This window comes from Coturnix japonica, chromosome 11 (assembly GCF_054131305.1).
Source record: "Coturnix japonica strain WE chromosome 11, WE-NBRP24, whole genome shotgun sequence".
Lineage (NCBI taxonomy): Eukaryota > Metazoa > Chordata > Aves > Galliformes > Phasianidae > Coturnix > Coturnix japonica.
This window is the reverse complement of record NC_140673.1, coordinates 23,010,520-23,027,238: the sequence shown is the minus strand read 5'-3', so window position 1 is coordinate 23,027,238 and position 16,719 is coordinate 23,010,520. Positions and strand designations below refer to the sequence as shown.

At 35.3% G+C, this 16,719-nt stretch overlaps 1 protein-coding gene across 3 annotated transcripts in view; it reads left to right on the top strand.

Annotated features, from left to right (window-relative positions):
• LOC107317605 (BEN domain-containing protein 5) overlaps nt 1–16,719 on the top strand; it is a 799,506-nt gene that overhangs the window by 1,822 nt on the left and 780,965 nt on the right. For all 3 annotated transcript variants that reach the window (XM_015870494.3, XM_015870491.3, XM_015870490.3), the window contains exon 2: nt 12,922–13,044. In XM_015870494.3, the coding sequence (XP_015725980.1) occupies nt 12,922–13,044 (123 nt within the window). The remainder of the gene's footprint in view (nt 1–12,921; nt 13,045–16,719) is intronic.

The window sequence follows — 16,719 nt, the reverse complement described above, 5'->3', positions numbered from 1 at the left end:
GGAAGAAGCGTCTGTCTCCCCCTGCACTTAGTTTAGGTTTCCAACACTGATGTCATATACTGTAGGTAGGGAATATTCTTGTTCATGTCACATCCTACTTCCTATGTCATCACGCTCTGTCAGATTTGGGCCATTCTTGAGGAGATGTGAGTCCAGCTCTGAGTCCTGCATTTCACACACGTTTAATTTTTTTCTGTGTGGTTGGACTGGATGATCTTTGAAGTCTTTTCCAACCTTGGTGATTCTATGATTCTATGATTCTTTGATTCTATTGTTTGCAGGGAGAACAAAGCTATGAAAGAACAACCTTGTTCAAACTACTTGAGTTGATTTAGCCACTGTGGCTCTGTTGCACTTGCTGTTACATTTTTTTTTTCTTTTTTGCAAATGTTTCTGTTCCTGAGTCAGAAGACACAAATAATAGCTCTCCTATCTTTTCTTCTTGAAGTATTGTTATTTCTTATTTTCAAACGAGAAAACAGCACTACAGGAACTCTGAAGGTAACTTACCTATGCTTTACGGCAACACAGATCACTCTGTGTTATGGAGTTCATTATATTCTTGTTTGCTTACACGCACCTGAGGTGTTTTCAACCTAAGTTTAGTTTTGAAAGTACGCTGTGTCAAGAGGTTCTGTATATCAATTATACTTTACGGAAAACATACCTTTTGGTCATGTAAGAGTTTGTATTTCAGTTTTATTAGTATTTCCTTATTCTTTTCTCACAGGAAATTAAAAGTTAATTGTTCATACACTGCTCATTGTAGTTATTGTTTCTTTATAAAATCTTTCAATATTTTAATTCTTTCTTTCTTTCTTTCTTTCTTTCTTTCTTTCTTTCTTTCTTTCTTTTTTCTTTCTCTTTCTTTCTTTCTTTCTTTCTTTCTTTCTTTCTTTCTTTCTTTCTTTCTTTCTTTCTTTCTTTCTTTTTTCATATAGAACATTTTTGTTTCAAAGCTGCGTGTTTCAAATGAGACTGAGATTTCCTACAGAAGTTAGATTACTTTGAATTTGTCTACTGCAGTGCTCATGTTCTGCTACTGGGCACTCTGGACTGGGCAGACATTTGGTCTAATCCATTAAAATAGTTCCTGTGTTCTGATGTTTGGTTTTTTGGCCAGTTCCTCTGAACTTCTCAGTTCAGCTGCAATAAGCCGTAAGTTTGTCAGCTTCTGTGTTTATGTTCATCATACCACAAGTTTGGGATGAAGTCTGCAGGAGAATGAAAAGGATTAAGGCTAATAAGTTACTTCCAGGTGCTTCTTGGCTTGCCTTCTTAGTGCTCTGCTCAACAGCCCTTGATGTCTCACACCTTTAGGAATATGGGATGCAGCAAGATGGCCAATTCAGTTGAGTTTCTTCAAAAATCAGGTCGACATCATTCTTACTGTTCAAATATGATCTTATTAATTGTTTAAGGCAGTTTCAAGAACAGGTCTGAATGAGTACAGACTTGCTTATTTTATAACCTGTAAACCAACTTCTATCAACATTTCCGTAATCATTTTAACTTTCTCGTAAATTGGACATGAAGATCAAATGGAAGTATTTATCTGACTTTAATGTGGTATTTATCTGACTTTAATGTGGTAGTGCTGAGCTGCTGTTTTGAAGGAGAGCTTTTTATAATTCAATGAATAATTATTCTTTGAAAAATATTTGATCACCTATGGTATGAATGCATTCAAGCTCAAAGAACTTCCTGCTTTTTTTTAGGTGGCATTAGTTGTTAAATAAAGGGCTGAGTTAAATAAGACAATTAGATCTATAGTCACTTTTTTTGTTGTTCTTTCTTTAAATATCAGCCTTATGGGAAACTGAACACTCATTCTTTAGCTTTGTCACGAGGAAATGTAAAATAGGGTAAATTACCTAACTATTTTAACACTCATACTTGTAGTCTCAGTCTTTAAAATAACACCAAATGTCACTGGTATTTCTGCTCTCCTAGGCAAATTTGATTTCTTAAATTGAATTAGGCTTTCTTAAATTCTTTCTGAATGTTCACAATGTTCACATGTGTATAAACAATAAAGCTTATTTCCTAGTCTACACAAATATGTGGCTTTGCAGTTTACTAGTCTGTACACATAGCTGAATCCCAGTGTTGGGGAAAAGAAGTGCATCTGCCTCCTGTATCCTCCTATCACCAGGAAAAGATTTCATATCAGACAGTCTGTGATGGTATTGGGCCCAGTCTTGCAGATGTGGCCACATGGTAAAGAACTATTTACAGTTGTTTATAAAATGCTACACTGTGTATTTGTAAACAAATTTAAAATGTGTTTTGTTCAACAAATACTTTTGCCAGAAGTTACTGACATAATAGGTACTTTATTTAAGGCATACCAAAGTCATGGAGATACTACAGAAAAGTTTATTAGTACATTTTCAGCACTCTAAGACCATTAACTACTTTGCTTTTTATTTATAGAGATGAATAATTGTTGCTACAGAAAAACAATAGAATAATCATTACAGTATATTACTGCTAGACTCATGCTCACCTTATTTCCTACTTTTAAAGTTATCTACTTGAAACAATCCCCACTGGAAGAATTTGCTGAAGAAGAGCTGCTAATATCTTTTTGGTGCTTATAGCTTTGATCATGTTCTGTTGCATAATTTGCCATATAAGGAAACTTGAGAATTATTAATGAAGCCTTTATACAGCCAGAAGATATATCAGAAAAAGAAAGAGAAGCAGCAATGTGTTGGGTATTCCAGTTGCCACCTCTTAATGGTTTACCATTTCCTAGCCATATTTCAAACACTTTTTTCTTTGACAGATAATCAAAGCTTTTGAAAGTTACTTACCTCAAGCCTCCCAACGTTTTTCTTTCAGAGAAGTTCAAAGCGCCCTATTAATTATTAGCACTTGTGAGATGAGGTTTTTGAATTTATAAAGAGTCAAATGAGACATATAGTGAATTTAAATAGGTTTTATGCTGAGATTTGTAGAACAAGTTTCTGCAGGTTTCTTTAGTGTTGCTGTCACTGTATTTGCACAAATCTCATGCCAAAAACAAACAAAAAACAACAACAAAAAAAATCCCCTCCAATATACAGAACAACCCAAACCACAACAACCTCAGAATGTATTTACATGGCCTACACAGCATTACTATTTCTTTAAAGTCCAGCTTAAGTTCGTGAAGATAGTTTTTACATTCAGCTTCCTGTGCTATATGTTTCTGTCTTGATCTTCATGTGGGGCAGCAAACAGGACTGGGAAACTGATCTGCAGTACAAGCAGGATTACCAAACAGGACACCTAATAATGATAGCTGTTATCTATCACAGAACTGGGCAACTTATCTAGCCTTTTCCTTCCTCCTGCTCCTCTCTCCTCCAGCAACACCTGCTTGGGGATAAGACCAACAGAGTGAAAGGGCTGTATCATCCTTAAATTTTCTTTTTATACCCCTATACCACTATAACAGAACACACCAAACCTTGGATCAATCAGGTGCTACAAGACATGGGGGAGAATTTGGTACAGATGTTTACTGCTAGCATCATTCAGGACCAGCAATGCTGCCACTGCTCAGCAGTGGCGCTGTAGGGCGCAAACAGGCTCCAGCAGACCCACATGGCTGTTTGCACCATGCTCCATCATTCTAGTTTTTGGAGGGTTAATTGTACTTCCCTTTTCCAGAACTGCGTGATCCTATAGAAACTAGCTCAGGTTTCTCAAATAATCCCCAAATGTAGTTGGCATGCAGAGCTTTGACACAGAATTGCTATGTTTAGTTTGCATTGTACCTGAGATAATAAGTCTTTCCAGCCTCAAGCTGTGTCTGCAATTAATCTACGATAGAGGTAAACCAAATTACAAGTAACAGAATTGGCTATAGGTACACATTTATGTGTCCCATATCCCAGTTTCCCTGTCACACTGTCTCAGTAACTCCTTATTTTCTTGTCAGCGCCACAGAGGGCAAGTTTGTCGGTTAAGAACTTTGGAGTGCCGAACTTTTTAACATTAGAGTTTGAAATACGTTTGGTGTTTCTTTTATTTTAATAGTAATTTTACAATTTGTGCGTCAAAATTGTTAGCACAACTCTTTGATGTGTGAAGATATTCACATGTGCATGTGTATAGCAATGTGCTTTCATGATTGATTCTAGAGTAGGCTAAATAGTACATTAAGGTTAGATATAACATTTATACAGTGTGGTACATATGGTTTCTAGTCTATCTGTCCCTATTCCTGCAGCATGGTTAACTGGCTGACTTCACAGATTTGTAGTGGTAAAAACCAATCATTAAAACGATCGTGTGGGTAGAAAATAGTTATCTTGAAATATTATTATTACATAAATAAGGTGTCTTTATTTCATTTACTTGCTAATTCACAGAGCTATTTACTAAGCAGTGGCTCTCTCAGTCGTGAATGAGAACTGGTAAGATTTTGCTTTTATGTATCGTTTCATAATCACCTTGAAAAATGTGTTGAATTTCAATCTCTTCAAAAGCAAGAGGAACATCAGTTCCTGTGAAACAGTAGAGCAGAACAGCAGGAATCCATTCCAAATAAAGCCCAACCGGATTCATTACAGGTCTGCTGATGTGTTTTCATTTGCAATAAGCAGTAAAGCTACTCTGCGATTGCAGTAAACTTTAGGATAGGATAACACCTATCAAGTGGCTATCATATTTTCATGCACATAATCTACACAGGAGATAACATACACTTGATGAATGAAATATTCCTTAAATAACTTATACAAATCCAAAGTCGGTTTGGTTATTTTAGGGGACCTGTCCAGATAAAATATGATTGTGAGATAAATATACCTTTTTACCTGTGGTCTGTAGTACTGGTGAATCACAGATGTTTTGTAACTGCACAGAATGACATTATCTCCGGCAGTTATTTTATTTCTAGGGCGTACGAATAGTTATTAATTTCATCATAGAGCTTTCTCTATATAAGCTTTAGAGTAGGTAGGATTTTGGTTTGTGTTCTGAATATTTGAAATAATTTGTATGCATTTCACATTCCTATAAATATTGTATCAATGTAGCATTTGCACAGTTAAAAAACTGCTGAATATAGTGTATTAGTAGTGTTCTCAGTAGCATTCCTGTAACTACATTGCTGATGCGAGGGACTTAATGGATCAAATTTGCTTTGCTGACACTTTTATGGTAGAAATCAGGAATTCTTAAACAACACTTAGACCTTTTGCTCCACAGTGGCTACACTTTGTGAGTAAAATGAAACACCCTAATGTTCTAATGATTTAATTTGATGTGAAATTCTAGATTATGTTGTAGTGTTTATTACCTAAAGAGTAATATCAGCTATTTGTGTGGGCAGTGCTTGGGTGGAAAAAATCCTCAATGGCTTAAAAACTGTTGCTTTTTGGAGGTGACTATTTCAGAAAGTGGAGAGAGAAACAATATTCTCAACTAAGAATTTAAAGGAATTGTTTCAATGAGTAATTATAATTATGGCAGTAATTAATAGTTGATTAATTTCAACAACCTTGGGGAAAAAAGTTATTCCAAAAGTAGTACTAAAATCCCCAAATTATTTTTGATGGATTCTAATTAAGAAAAATTGAACTATGAAGTGAAGGAATCAAAATCTGTCTTGCTGTGTCCAAGATTACTGTTGACTGACAGAAGACTTCTGCTAAATGAAAAGTAAACAAGAAGCAAGGATAAAATCATATCTTTATATTGTACGCATTTGAGAGTCAAGGAATTGAACTTCAATCTAGAAAAAAAATATGCAAACATTATGTTGCATAATGCACAGGATAGAGTTTGTCACTGAACTTATAGATGGCCCAGTTTTCACTTGTCAGTTTAGCTCTGTTGCAGCACTATACAGCTATCTCTTTCCCAATCATTTGTGAAATGCAGGGTGTTGAAGAGAAGGGTGATGCTATGCAAAGCTGCTGATGTGCTCCCCCATAAGATTTTTTACTTGGTGGAGCCGCTATGGAAGGCTGAACTAGCTGAATCAACATCTTTTTGGCTGGTGCTACTGAGGCTACTCAGAAATATCTTTTAGTAAGCATTCTGTAGGTAGTCATTCTGCATTTAATAACTTTATTGAAGAAAGGCTTTTGAAAATATCCAGCATAGATATATGTCTGAATAGTGTACCTGAAAGCTTAAGCTAGTTAACCTGCTTTTATTCAGTGCTTCATACCTCAGGCGGATAGTGGAACCATGTATCTGCAGGTTGTCCCCTTCCTTTTCTTTGACTTCTTCCATCTTCCCCATGTTACTACATAAATATGTGCATAAAAACTCTTGTCTTGTGTGTGTTTTTTCCCCCCCAGAATTATGCAACATGGGAAATGTTCACTACATTTTAAGAAGCTCATCCTCCAGTTTTGTGGATAGTATAACAGGCTTTTGATCTTACCTGATATTCTCTACTGACTGTATTTCCAAACCCTGCCATTGTATGCATATTTTGACTCAGTATTTTTTGCAGGTAGTGGGCAGTCTTTGTCTTTGGGAAACCAGTTCCTTATACATTTCAAAAATGCACAAGATCCTGAGAAAGAAACCTGTCATACGACACAGGGCATCAGCTTTAGCTCTTTAGTTTCCCCCATGTCATTGAATCCTCATTTCCTCTTCCTTGGTAGGAAATGTCCCCTCCTTCCTCTAATCTTTTGCTGGTCTAGAACTTTAATTCCTATATAGTCTTCAACTGGCATTTCATCATTTCCCATTATTCATATGTAGACCTAATTCTCTGAGTCACCTTTTATATTCCAGAAAGGATGAACTTTCTCAAACAACTGCCTTTTTTCGGAAGCTGAGTTCTGTGCCTATTATTTACTCCTTTATCTGCTAGTGGGATATGTTTGTGATGCATCACAATTTTCCTTACAATTTATATGTTTTATGCTTTTATTTGGTCTGTTTTTTGTTTAATGAAGTATTGCTACTATAGCAACTGTAGCATCATGCGATACTTTGATATTATCAAATGCCAAATACTTGTTAAAGAATAGATCAGGGTATCAGATGAAATTCACTGTTTCTTTCAGTGTTTCTAAATAAACATATTTTTTTCAGTGAACATATTTAGCACTTAATTTTTTCAGCATTTTTTTCCTTAATGGTGATGAGTGTTCTAGTGGGGAGGTTAGAAATTGTAAGTACAGTAAAAAGAGTAATGGATATTATTTTTTTTCCTTGTTTTACTGCATTTGAAACACAACTTGTATCTTTTTTCTTCTTTTATTTAGGAAAACTCTTCATACCTTATTGGATATTCTTGGTTTCACTAAAGGGATACAAAAAATTCAGTTTCCATTTGCATCTGACAGGAATATATATCCTTGAATACCGTCCATGTTTAGATAACAAATAAGTATTCTTGAGGTAAATAATGAAGTCACACTTCTAGGTTCAAGAGTGCAAACAAATATTACCTATAAAACAAACAAACAAATAAAAGTCATTTTCTCTTCTCCTAGAAACTCATAAGGTATTACAAGTATTACAAGTATCTGGAAATGAGAGATCAATATTCAAGGCCAGATGTTATCTTTAGTTTTCTTCATTTGGTTTCAGAAAGGACGTATAAATGACCCTGGACTGATAATTGGATCTCTATCTGGATCCATTTTTTAATTTAATTTTATTTTATAGTGGGCTAGGTACTATGGATTTCTCATCATCTTTTCATGCTTAATCAGCCAGTAAGTTGACAGCTTTGTCATGGGTAAAGCACCTTTATGTACTTTTCTGTTTCTACTTCCTTTTGGGCCTCCTACTGACTGCTCAAAATGAGCCCTCAAGCAAAATGTTCTTTGCAGTGTTACCAAGCCCTTTGTACAGGCATCATATGAACATCTTCACTGATCATTGTACTTCGATGTATTTGTGTATAAGAACAAGACTTTTTCCACTCTCAGCTTGGATGCCATACCTCTGCTTAAGGATATCAGTTTGGAAATACATATCAAAAGAAGCATGAGGTATTTAGGTGTACTTGGCCTTCTGACCCAAAAGAAAAAATTAATGCTGCATTAGCCAAGGAATTGCATTTAGAAGGCTAAGAGGGGTCTGTTGCTTGGTAGTCTCTGTGGAAGTAGCTTATTCAGTAGAAGTAAAAACATACAAAAATGAGAAACAAATAATGGCAATGCTTCCTTCTTATTTACACAATCTACCATACGCTTCTTCTAGTTGTTAACATGAGCTGGCAGTTTATTTTTCCTGAGTAGTTTCAGAACCTTTGCAAAACTTAGAATTTACCTGGTAATCTTTGCAAAGATTGTGTTTGTATGCGTTCATGGTTATGAATATCTTCTTAGTGTTGTGAGACAGTCTCTTGACAAGCAGTCTGTTGGTCAAACTGTGGGAGTAAAGTAGTTGAAGTGACAATTACTGTAAAGATGCTACATTTCAAATTGTGTTTCTAAATAACAATACAAGATGTTACTATTTTTTTTTTTTTTAAGAACTAGACCAAGCTGTGAGAGAACGTAGTATTATGACATTCTTCTTGTTCTGCTTGACCTGTAAAGCAGGCAGAGGTAACAATATGGGCATGCAGTACCTGAACACAAGACATCAAGTATATTTGGTACCATGTAGGATTTTTTTTTCCAAAATCTTGGGATTTGTAGTCTTAATGTATTTTTTTCCTTTTCTCTTCTGATTACAGAGACAGTGAGTTATGTAAATTTCAGATTGACAATGCTATGCAGTGCATTTAGATTCTGATGGTTATGCCCATTCCTTTCTTCAGGATGTGTGGTTGTGAAGACCAAAGCCAGTAGAACTGGAATTCCAAGTTCCTCACTGCTGCTGCCTGTAGAATTTTTAGGATAGCTGTAGAGCATTCAGAACTGGTAGCCGACATAAGTTCTACCCTATTTGGCATTACTTTAGCCATTAAGTTTCAGGAAGTCACTCAAAATAAAACAGTTTTCACAATGCATTTTTTAGACCTAATGATTTTGGTGTGTGTATGGGAACTATTGCATCACAGTCTGAACTACCGATTGAGCACCTGGGGAAAGGACCCAGTTTGCCCTGGGTGCACAGGTGAAAGCAGTTCAGTTGTGTGACCACAAGGGATGGAGCCTGGCTGCACCTCTCTTAGACCTCATTTAAGGACTGACTGCCACTAGGGAAGGTTCTTTGGTTGGAGATTTCTTCTTTGGGGAGTCTTTCCTATGAGACTAGGCATTTGGTGGCAAGTGAGCACATTTCCTTTCCTTCTGAAACACCATCTTATTTGTGCCGGTCCCTTTGCTATTACATTCCTGTATTGCCCTTCTGCCATGTTAATCTTTCTGATTGTAACAGTGTGTCATTCAGGATTTAATTCCTCTTCTGAACAGAATTCAAAGTAGAATATTTAGGTTGTTTGAAACTGACTAGAAGAGCCAGCCTATGGTGGGTTCATAATCAAGGGTGAAGCAAGTTTACTTGCTTTGCTCATTTCCTGTGGAGAACGCTGGATTTCTTTTACTTATTTTTTGACTGTACAGAACAGATGAAATTAAAATAAAAATTGCCGTACTTGGAAATCAATTTGTTTGTTCATCCTGTTGTTAAGAGCGGTAACTTAACAGCAGTAGTAGTTCTCCTTTGTGATCAACAGCAAGAATCCTAATTTGGTCCTGACGACAGAATGAGCTGAGGGGTGTCTCGATGACATTCATAACGTTTAAAGAAATGCTTAGACAAAGATCAGTTGCATCTATTGGATCTTTTCATGTTGTCTTACCTTTCCACTCATTTATCCTTGTTAGGCAGTAAGCCTATTTATGAGTATGATGTGCATTTTCCAGGCAAAGTTTTGTGTCTGTTTTCATGCAGCTGTGCTCTCCACTACTTAATGTAGCATGGGGATAGCTGCTTGCTGCCATCTCCATGGGTTCTGAAGTTCATCACAGCTGGAAGTGGGTTCATTGTTTACCCAGTGCAGGGAATAACTATTACTTACTTTCTCTAGAAGCTGCAGGGTATTTTTAGAAAATGTACCTAAATTTGCATGATGTTTACTATAGTAAATACTGATTTCAGCTTTGCCTAAATTAAAAAATTGTTTGCTTTACCCTCTGAGCTTGAGAGTAGTAAGAAGCTCTGGAAGTTTCCAGAGTCTTCCTGCTTGGAATCCCAGTTCCTTGTATCTGATTCTGTTTATTCTCACTATTTTGATGTGAAGCTTATCCACTATGACAATAATGACGAATGCAGACACCCACAGACACTGTCCGGATTGTATTTTAAAACCTTGTAGAGCGACTTACAGAGATTTCATATACCTACAGATTTTATTCTTGATAGAAAATTGCAATTAAAGTTTAATACTGTGGTAAAAGCAAATCCCATGGATTTGCTGGAGACTCCAGGTGTTTGAGATATGAAGAATTATTATAAATAGCCATGTGTCTTTCAACCTATAAGAAAAATAATTGACAAAATAAGACCTATAGTATGAGAAAATTTCTTTGCTAAGTTACTTTTGCCTTTGTCTCATCTAGCCTTTTTTTCCAAAGGAGAAGTTGATCTTGAGAATAATGCGATATGTTCTTAAGTTAATTCTCTTTTCCCCCTTTCATTTTGTTTGAGATTGAAGTGCTATTGCCCTACTCCACAACGTTTGCTTATGCATCTTTGCCATCATCCAGGAGCAGCTACTTGGTGCTCCCCACTTGTGAAGGGGATGAGTCTTACAGCAGGCACCATGTTCTCACCATCTAAAGACTGTAATGTATTACAAACAACACTTGCTGCACACAGACAAGTGTGAAACCATGTCTCATCTTGTAATAAAGCAGTGCAAACTCAGCTTAGGTGTTTTCAGTTTAGGGAGACAGGTCAGTTCGGACATAATGTTGTGTAGTACTGTCTTAAAATGGCAGTAGTGTTATATTTCCTCATTTCATGTTCTTCTAAGTGGTATTTCCCAGCAATCATTTAAGAATTATAAGAAGTTTATAATTTTTAATTGAGACTTGCAAGTGAGTGTTTACCAAGAGGAGAAGTTCAGTAATCTTGCTGAGCAGGCTCCCTACCTCCCATCTTTCACATTGGTCCTTGGCTACTCCAGCATTCTTGGGGGAGATCTGCAGGTTTTCCCTGAATGTTGCTTTGTGTTTTGGATTTGGTGTGTTGGATTGCAAACAATGAATTTGATGAACCAATATGGATACACTTAATCAAAGTGGTACTGAACTGCAACTTAGGAGACAGTTTTTCTGTGGCTACTGTTATTAATTACAGATTGCATGATTCATAGGGGTGAGTTGTGCACCATGATCATGGCCATACAGGGCCAGGTATGGATGCCCTGTTCAGGTCTAGTTCTGCCTCTGGTGCCACCAACCTTTAAGCAAAAGTATCAGCAATACTGCTAGACTCTGCAGATTAAAAAATATGGCTGGAAATATGGTAAAGCAAATGATTCTACACTTAAAGAAAAAAGTTACTGGTGAATTGATATCTATGGGTAAACATTCATTCTAAAGCTAATGACCTTGAGGTTGCAAATAATAATTTGGCTATAAAATAATAGTACATAGTTTTAATTTCTCAATTTTTGTATCACGAGAAAATAAGAAAAGATCTAAATTCTCTGTTCTGTTACAGGACTTCTCAAACACAGTAAGTTTCAGATTTCCTCCCTGGAAGTCTGCAAATTTATATGCCTAGTGTTGACATAGATATACATATTTTTTAATCTGGGTTTATGTACCTCTGAAAATATGGGTGTATAATGGAAGGGCTGCCAGACCCTTTAGCTGTGTTGTCACTAACACACTGATGTGATTTGTTACCTCAGCTAAGGTGTTTTGCCTCAAGAGGTGGAATACATTTATGTATGGAAAGGTCACTTTTAATTAATAAGCTGTTTTCATCATTCAGGGCAATATGAATTGCTTGTAACATTTGTGTGAAATAGCTTTCAATATAAAAATAAAACAAATTGAGCTTTATGTCACATTCATCATCACCTATAACCCATTTAAATGTCAAAAAATCAGTACAGACCAAAAGTCTATTTCTAGAAGCCTCAGTAGCCGTATTTATCACAGTGAAATAAGGTATTATCATCCCATTACTCCATCATACACCTTCTGCATGTGAAGACATAAAGTTTACTTCGAGTTTTCCCTAACACAGAGTATGGTTGTTCTATTGTTAAACATTTATGTAGTAATTAATGAAGAAAATGATGAACCAGTGTCGGAAGAATGAACAGCTAATTGTATTATTATATATCTCTTTCATTAAAATGTATAATGCAATATACAAATATTAAATTATTTTCTTCTACATCTCTCAAATGAAAAAAAATCACTGTTTTTGCATTCTTATTTGGAAACAAATTTTGCACACACTGTAATTTACTAGACAGTGTAATTTGACTGAGAGGACAAAGCTTTCAATATATACACTAATGGCATATTCTGACAAAAGTCGTGTGGTAGTGTAGCAAATTTATGTCCTCATTTTATCTTGAAATAAAAAATGTGTCTTTGAAATTTTTCTTTCCTCAAGTTCTTTTTTCTGTGCCTTCTTTGTTGAGAAAGCAAGGTTTGAATGTATCTCTCTTCTAGGACCCTTACATTTTCAAATGAGACTTAACTGTTTTCAGAAATTCTAGATTTACAATAAAGTGCATGAAAACAGGCAGCAGGAAAAAGATCCCATTAATGCCCATAGGAATATGCTGTGATTGGTGTTCAGTTCTAGGGAGTTGGTGCAAAGTCTTTGTATTATAGTTCCAGTCAAAGAAAGCAGACTCTGCTGAGGATTAAACTTCATTGCTTACGAGACTGTTTAACTGTGGAAATGCAAGAAATCAGGTTGTGTGGTTTGTTAGAGAAGCTTTAATGTACAATGTTGTTTTATCCAAATTCTTACTCATTTCTCTTTCATACTCATGGTTTGTTTCTGCTTTTGCTGCAACAGGTAGTGACATAGGAGGTGATGAAATCATAGCAGGGAACGTGAACAAGTACACTGTTCTCCCAGCTGGTTATTCTGGACAGCCTAAGAAAGGACATCTGGTATTTGATGCCTGTTTTGAAAGTGGTAAGCATTTTTCAGTGTTACTTTGTTGCTGAACTGTCAATATAGTAACACATACATCACTCATTTTCATAAAAAGTGTCTTTGTTTTAAAGATTGGTATTGAACTCTGTTTTACTCAGTGATTCGCTTCAGAATTTGACATAGAATCAGACTGCCCAAATGTAAGAAAGGATGTGAAGTTTATTACCTACAATATGTATTTCATTGGTTCTTTCTCTCTTACTAAATGTAGATACCTGAATGGGTTTTCTTCTAGTGTTCTATGTATTATTATACAGGTAGTATATGTAGACAACTAATTAAAGATTCAGGATATTAGAATTATTTATCTAATAACATTTATAAAGAGGTTAATCTGACAAAGTACCAAGCCTGTCCTTACATAGTTTAAAGAATCTTATATAAGCAAGTACATATTGTCTTCAAATACATTTCTTATTTGTGTTTCTTGTGGCTGAATTCTGTGTTTCTGAGGTTGTTGCGAGTTCTGCCTCTGATATCAATGGGAGCAGATTTAATTTTAAGGCAGCTATTTCAAATTGAAAGAGAAACTATTTTTACAAGAGTTATAGTTAGAATACTGATTGAAATAATCTTTTAAATGATGTATGTTTGAACATGTATGAGGGTATATAGATAATATATATGAACATATAGCTCAGTTTAAATCTTCATGTTACATATATGCTCATCTCCAGATTTTTAGCTTACATCTATTGTTACTGGCTTACAGACCTGCAGAGTGCTGTTAAACACCATATGTACAAAAGGCATTTGGCAAGATAAACTATAGTTTCCAGCATGGTTTATGTGAGAGATGCTAGGAATGCCAAAACTGCTAGAGTGTCATGTAAAATGAGGTTTTTATGAAGAGTTCCATGCCTCAGGGTAGAATAGAGGCTGCCAGTTCCTGGATAAATATTAAACTGAGTTATTTAAATCCTTTGATTATTTTGTGTAAAAGGTGTAAATGACACAGTTACTAAACGCTACTAAATGATACTACTAAAGAGTATCGTTTCTAGTGTGTATCTCTGTAAGTTCAAACATTAACACATTTCTTAAAACATTTTGAATGCTATTTCATAACAGATATCAATTTATGAATTTTTAAATCTGAAAGCAGTTCATGGAATTTGTCCATTAGCCAAGTTAAGAAATTTAGTTTATTGTACGAAGCTGCTGTGCAGTGAAAAGAAGGATCAATTGCAGCCATGACGTTACATGTGAAGTAATGTGAAGAATGCCATGGTGGTTAAATTGCAATTCTTGAACAACAGAATTAATTGTAATTTAAGAATAAAGCTCTGATGTAGTTCAAAGGTAAGATTCTTAATTTGACAGTTATAGCATGTGGTAGAGGCAGATGCTATATGAAATACTGTGTTTACACTGTAGCATGATGAGTTTCTGATGTTGCTTTGCATATTCAGACACCTCCAAAATAGAAATATGAATAAAATTAATAACTTCATTTATTTTTGCATGATGATGATATATTAGCAAGAATACTAATAATGCTCACTTAATTTGTAAATTCACTTTATTGTTATGTCAGCCAAATAATTGTTTACAGTAAGTTAATGGGTCAAAACAAATTAACTGATTATAGAGGATTTTATCAAGTTGTTATTAAGGCAACAGTTTATCTATTCCCTACTATCAACCAAAGAGTAAAATATAGCACTTCATAGAATCATAGAATATTCTGACTTGGAAAGGACCGTCATGGATCATGGACACCAACTCCTGGCTCCACTCAGGACCACGCTGAGAGCACTGAACTCCTGCAGGCTGGAGGTTTTCCTCTGGAAGTGGTTGTGGCCTGATGAAATTATGACAGGATGAAGCAAAACTGGCTGGACATTGATACCAAGGGAGTAACTTGATATTTCCTTTCAAAATAAAGGCCATATTAAATGCAATTCCACAAGTGTTTTTCCTATCTTTACATTCTGTGTCACCTTGAAATGTCTGGTTGATAGAACTGAAGGTTCCCTTCTAGTCTTTTCAACGACTCTTTGATGTTATATTGCAGAAATGGAAGTATGTTCCTTTTTAGAACAGAAAACATTAAACTTGTAGAAAACAGGAAAAATATTAATGCATGTAAAAGAAATCCTATTAGTTATGCTTTCATTTTTTTTATAACGGCTGTCATTATTGTATTAAGTAGTGTTGGAAAGTGTGAATTTGAGGCAGGGGTGTTTCATGTAGTTTGAAAAGCAATGCCCATTTTGCTAATTTAGAAGAACCCCTTTTTTATAAAATCATAAAAAATTGAACTGAAATAGATGTGATTTCTTATTAGTCCACGCTTCTATTGAAAAGCAAAATGTACTACTCCTACTATTCCTGGCAGATATTTACCTTCCCTTCCTGTGGAGACTTTTAGTGAGGAACATTTCAATAAGAAAGCAGCAATCCACTCTGATCGTGCTGCTTCCTCATTATAAGAAACTTTTCCTTTCCACGAAAGCTGTTCTCACCAAAAATGCATTAGTTTTTTCCAGTACGATAGGTACAAAAAGCAGATTATTCCTTTCTTTGACTTAGTGAAAAGCTGTTATCTTCCCTTAACCTTTCATTCCTCAGGTTAAATAACAGCTATTTTTTCAATGGTTCCTCACTGGCCATATTTTCCAAGTTTCCGATCGTTCTTTATTTCCTCTGGACTGCTTCCAGTTGTTCCTTGCCTTTCTTGACATGCAGTGATCCTAGATGAACATGATACTCAGATATGCTGATGCCGATACCTTGTAGACTTTATTGCATGATATGCCTTGCAATCTATTTACTTCTATGTGACTCGGTCCAATCTTTTTCAGAATAGCATGGCACTATTGACTTTTATTAAATTTGTGATCCTTTATACTCTCCAGATCCTTTTCAGATGAGCTTGCTAACCAGATTGTAGCTTGCACTTAACTTATTCTAGATGAATTTAATAGTAGTGAAAGAATATTTACTGTAAAATAAATAAATAATTGAAAAGGAAGAATAGAGGTTGAATCATTTATCTTATAAATAACAGATGGAGGAGTAAAGCAGAGAGAGAATATAATCAACTTGCAAATGTCTAAGGAATTTGAATGTGTGTTCCTTTAGTTCAAGCTAATGTTCTAACAACTAGACGCTTCCTTGTTGTCTTTATTAATATTTAAGATTATGAGTCCAATAGAAACTTTTCACATTTACTTATCATTAGTGTGAAAGAGGAAAATTTAGATTTCTTGTATATATATGTCACAATGTAATTTTTGGGTACTGATTTTTCACAAGTAACTTGAGTTAGTTTTGGGATGGAATAGGCACACAATTATCTCTGCACAGAATTTATAAAAAGGTAATAAATGACATATTTGAAATGTATGAATTTGGGTCAGTTGTAGTTTCTTTTTTGCTATTATTCATTAAAACATTGTCAAATTATCCTGCAATAATGCAGTGCTTTGTAAATGTTTCTGCTGCTAAATGTTTCTCTGCTCTGGAAAATCTGAGTATTTTGCAAAATAAAATGCTTCTAGGAAAGGATTGTGTTCACCCCTGCTATACGAAGAAGTCCTTCCTAATTGTGTTAGGCCTGGACTTTGATGCTCTTCAGGGAATCTGGCATTTTAACATCTTCAGGGCAAATCGGTATTTCAGGCCTTTTGTTTTGTGAGGATCTAAATG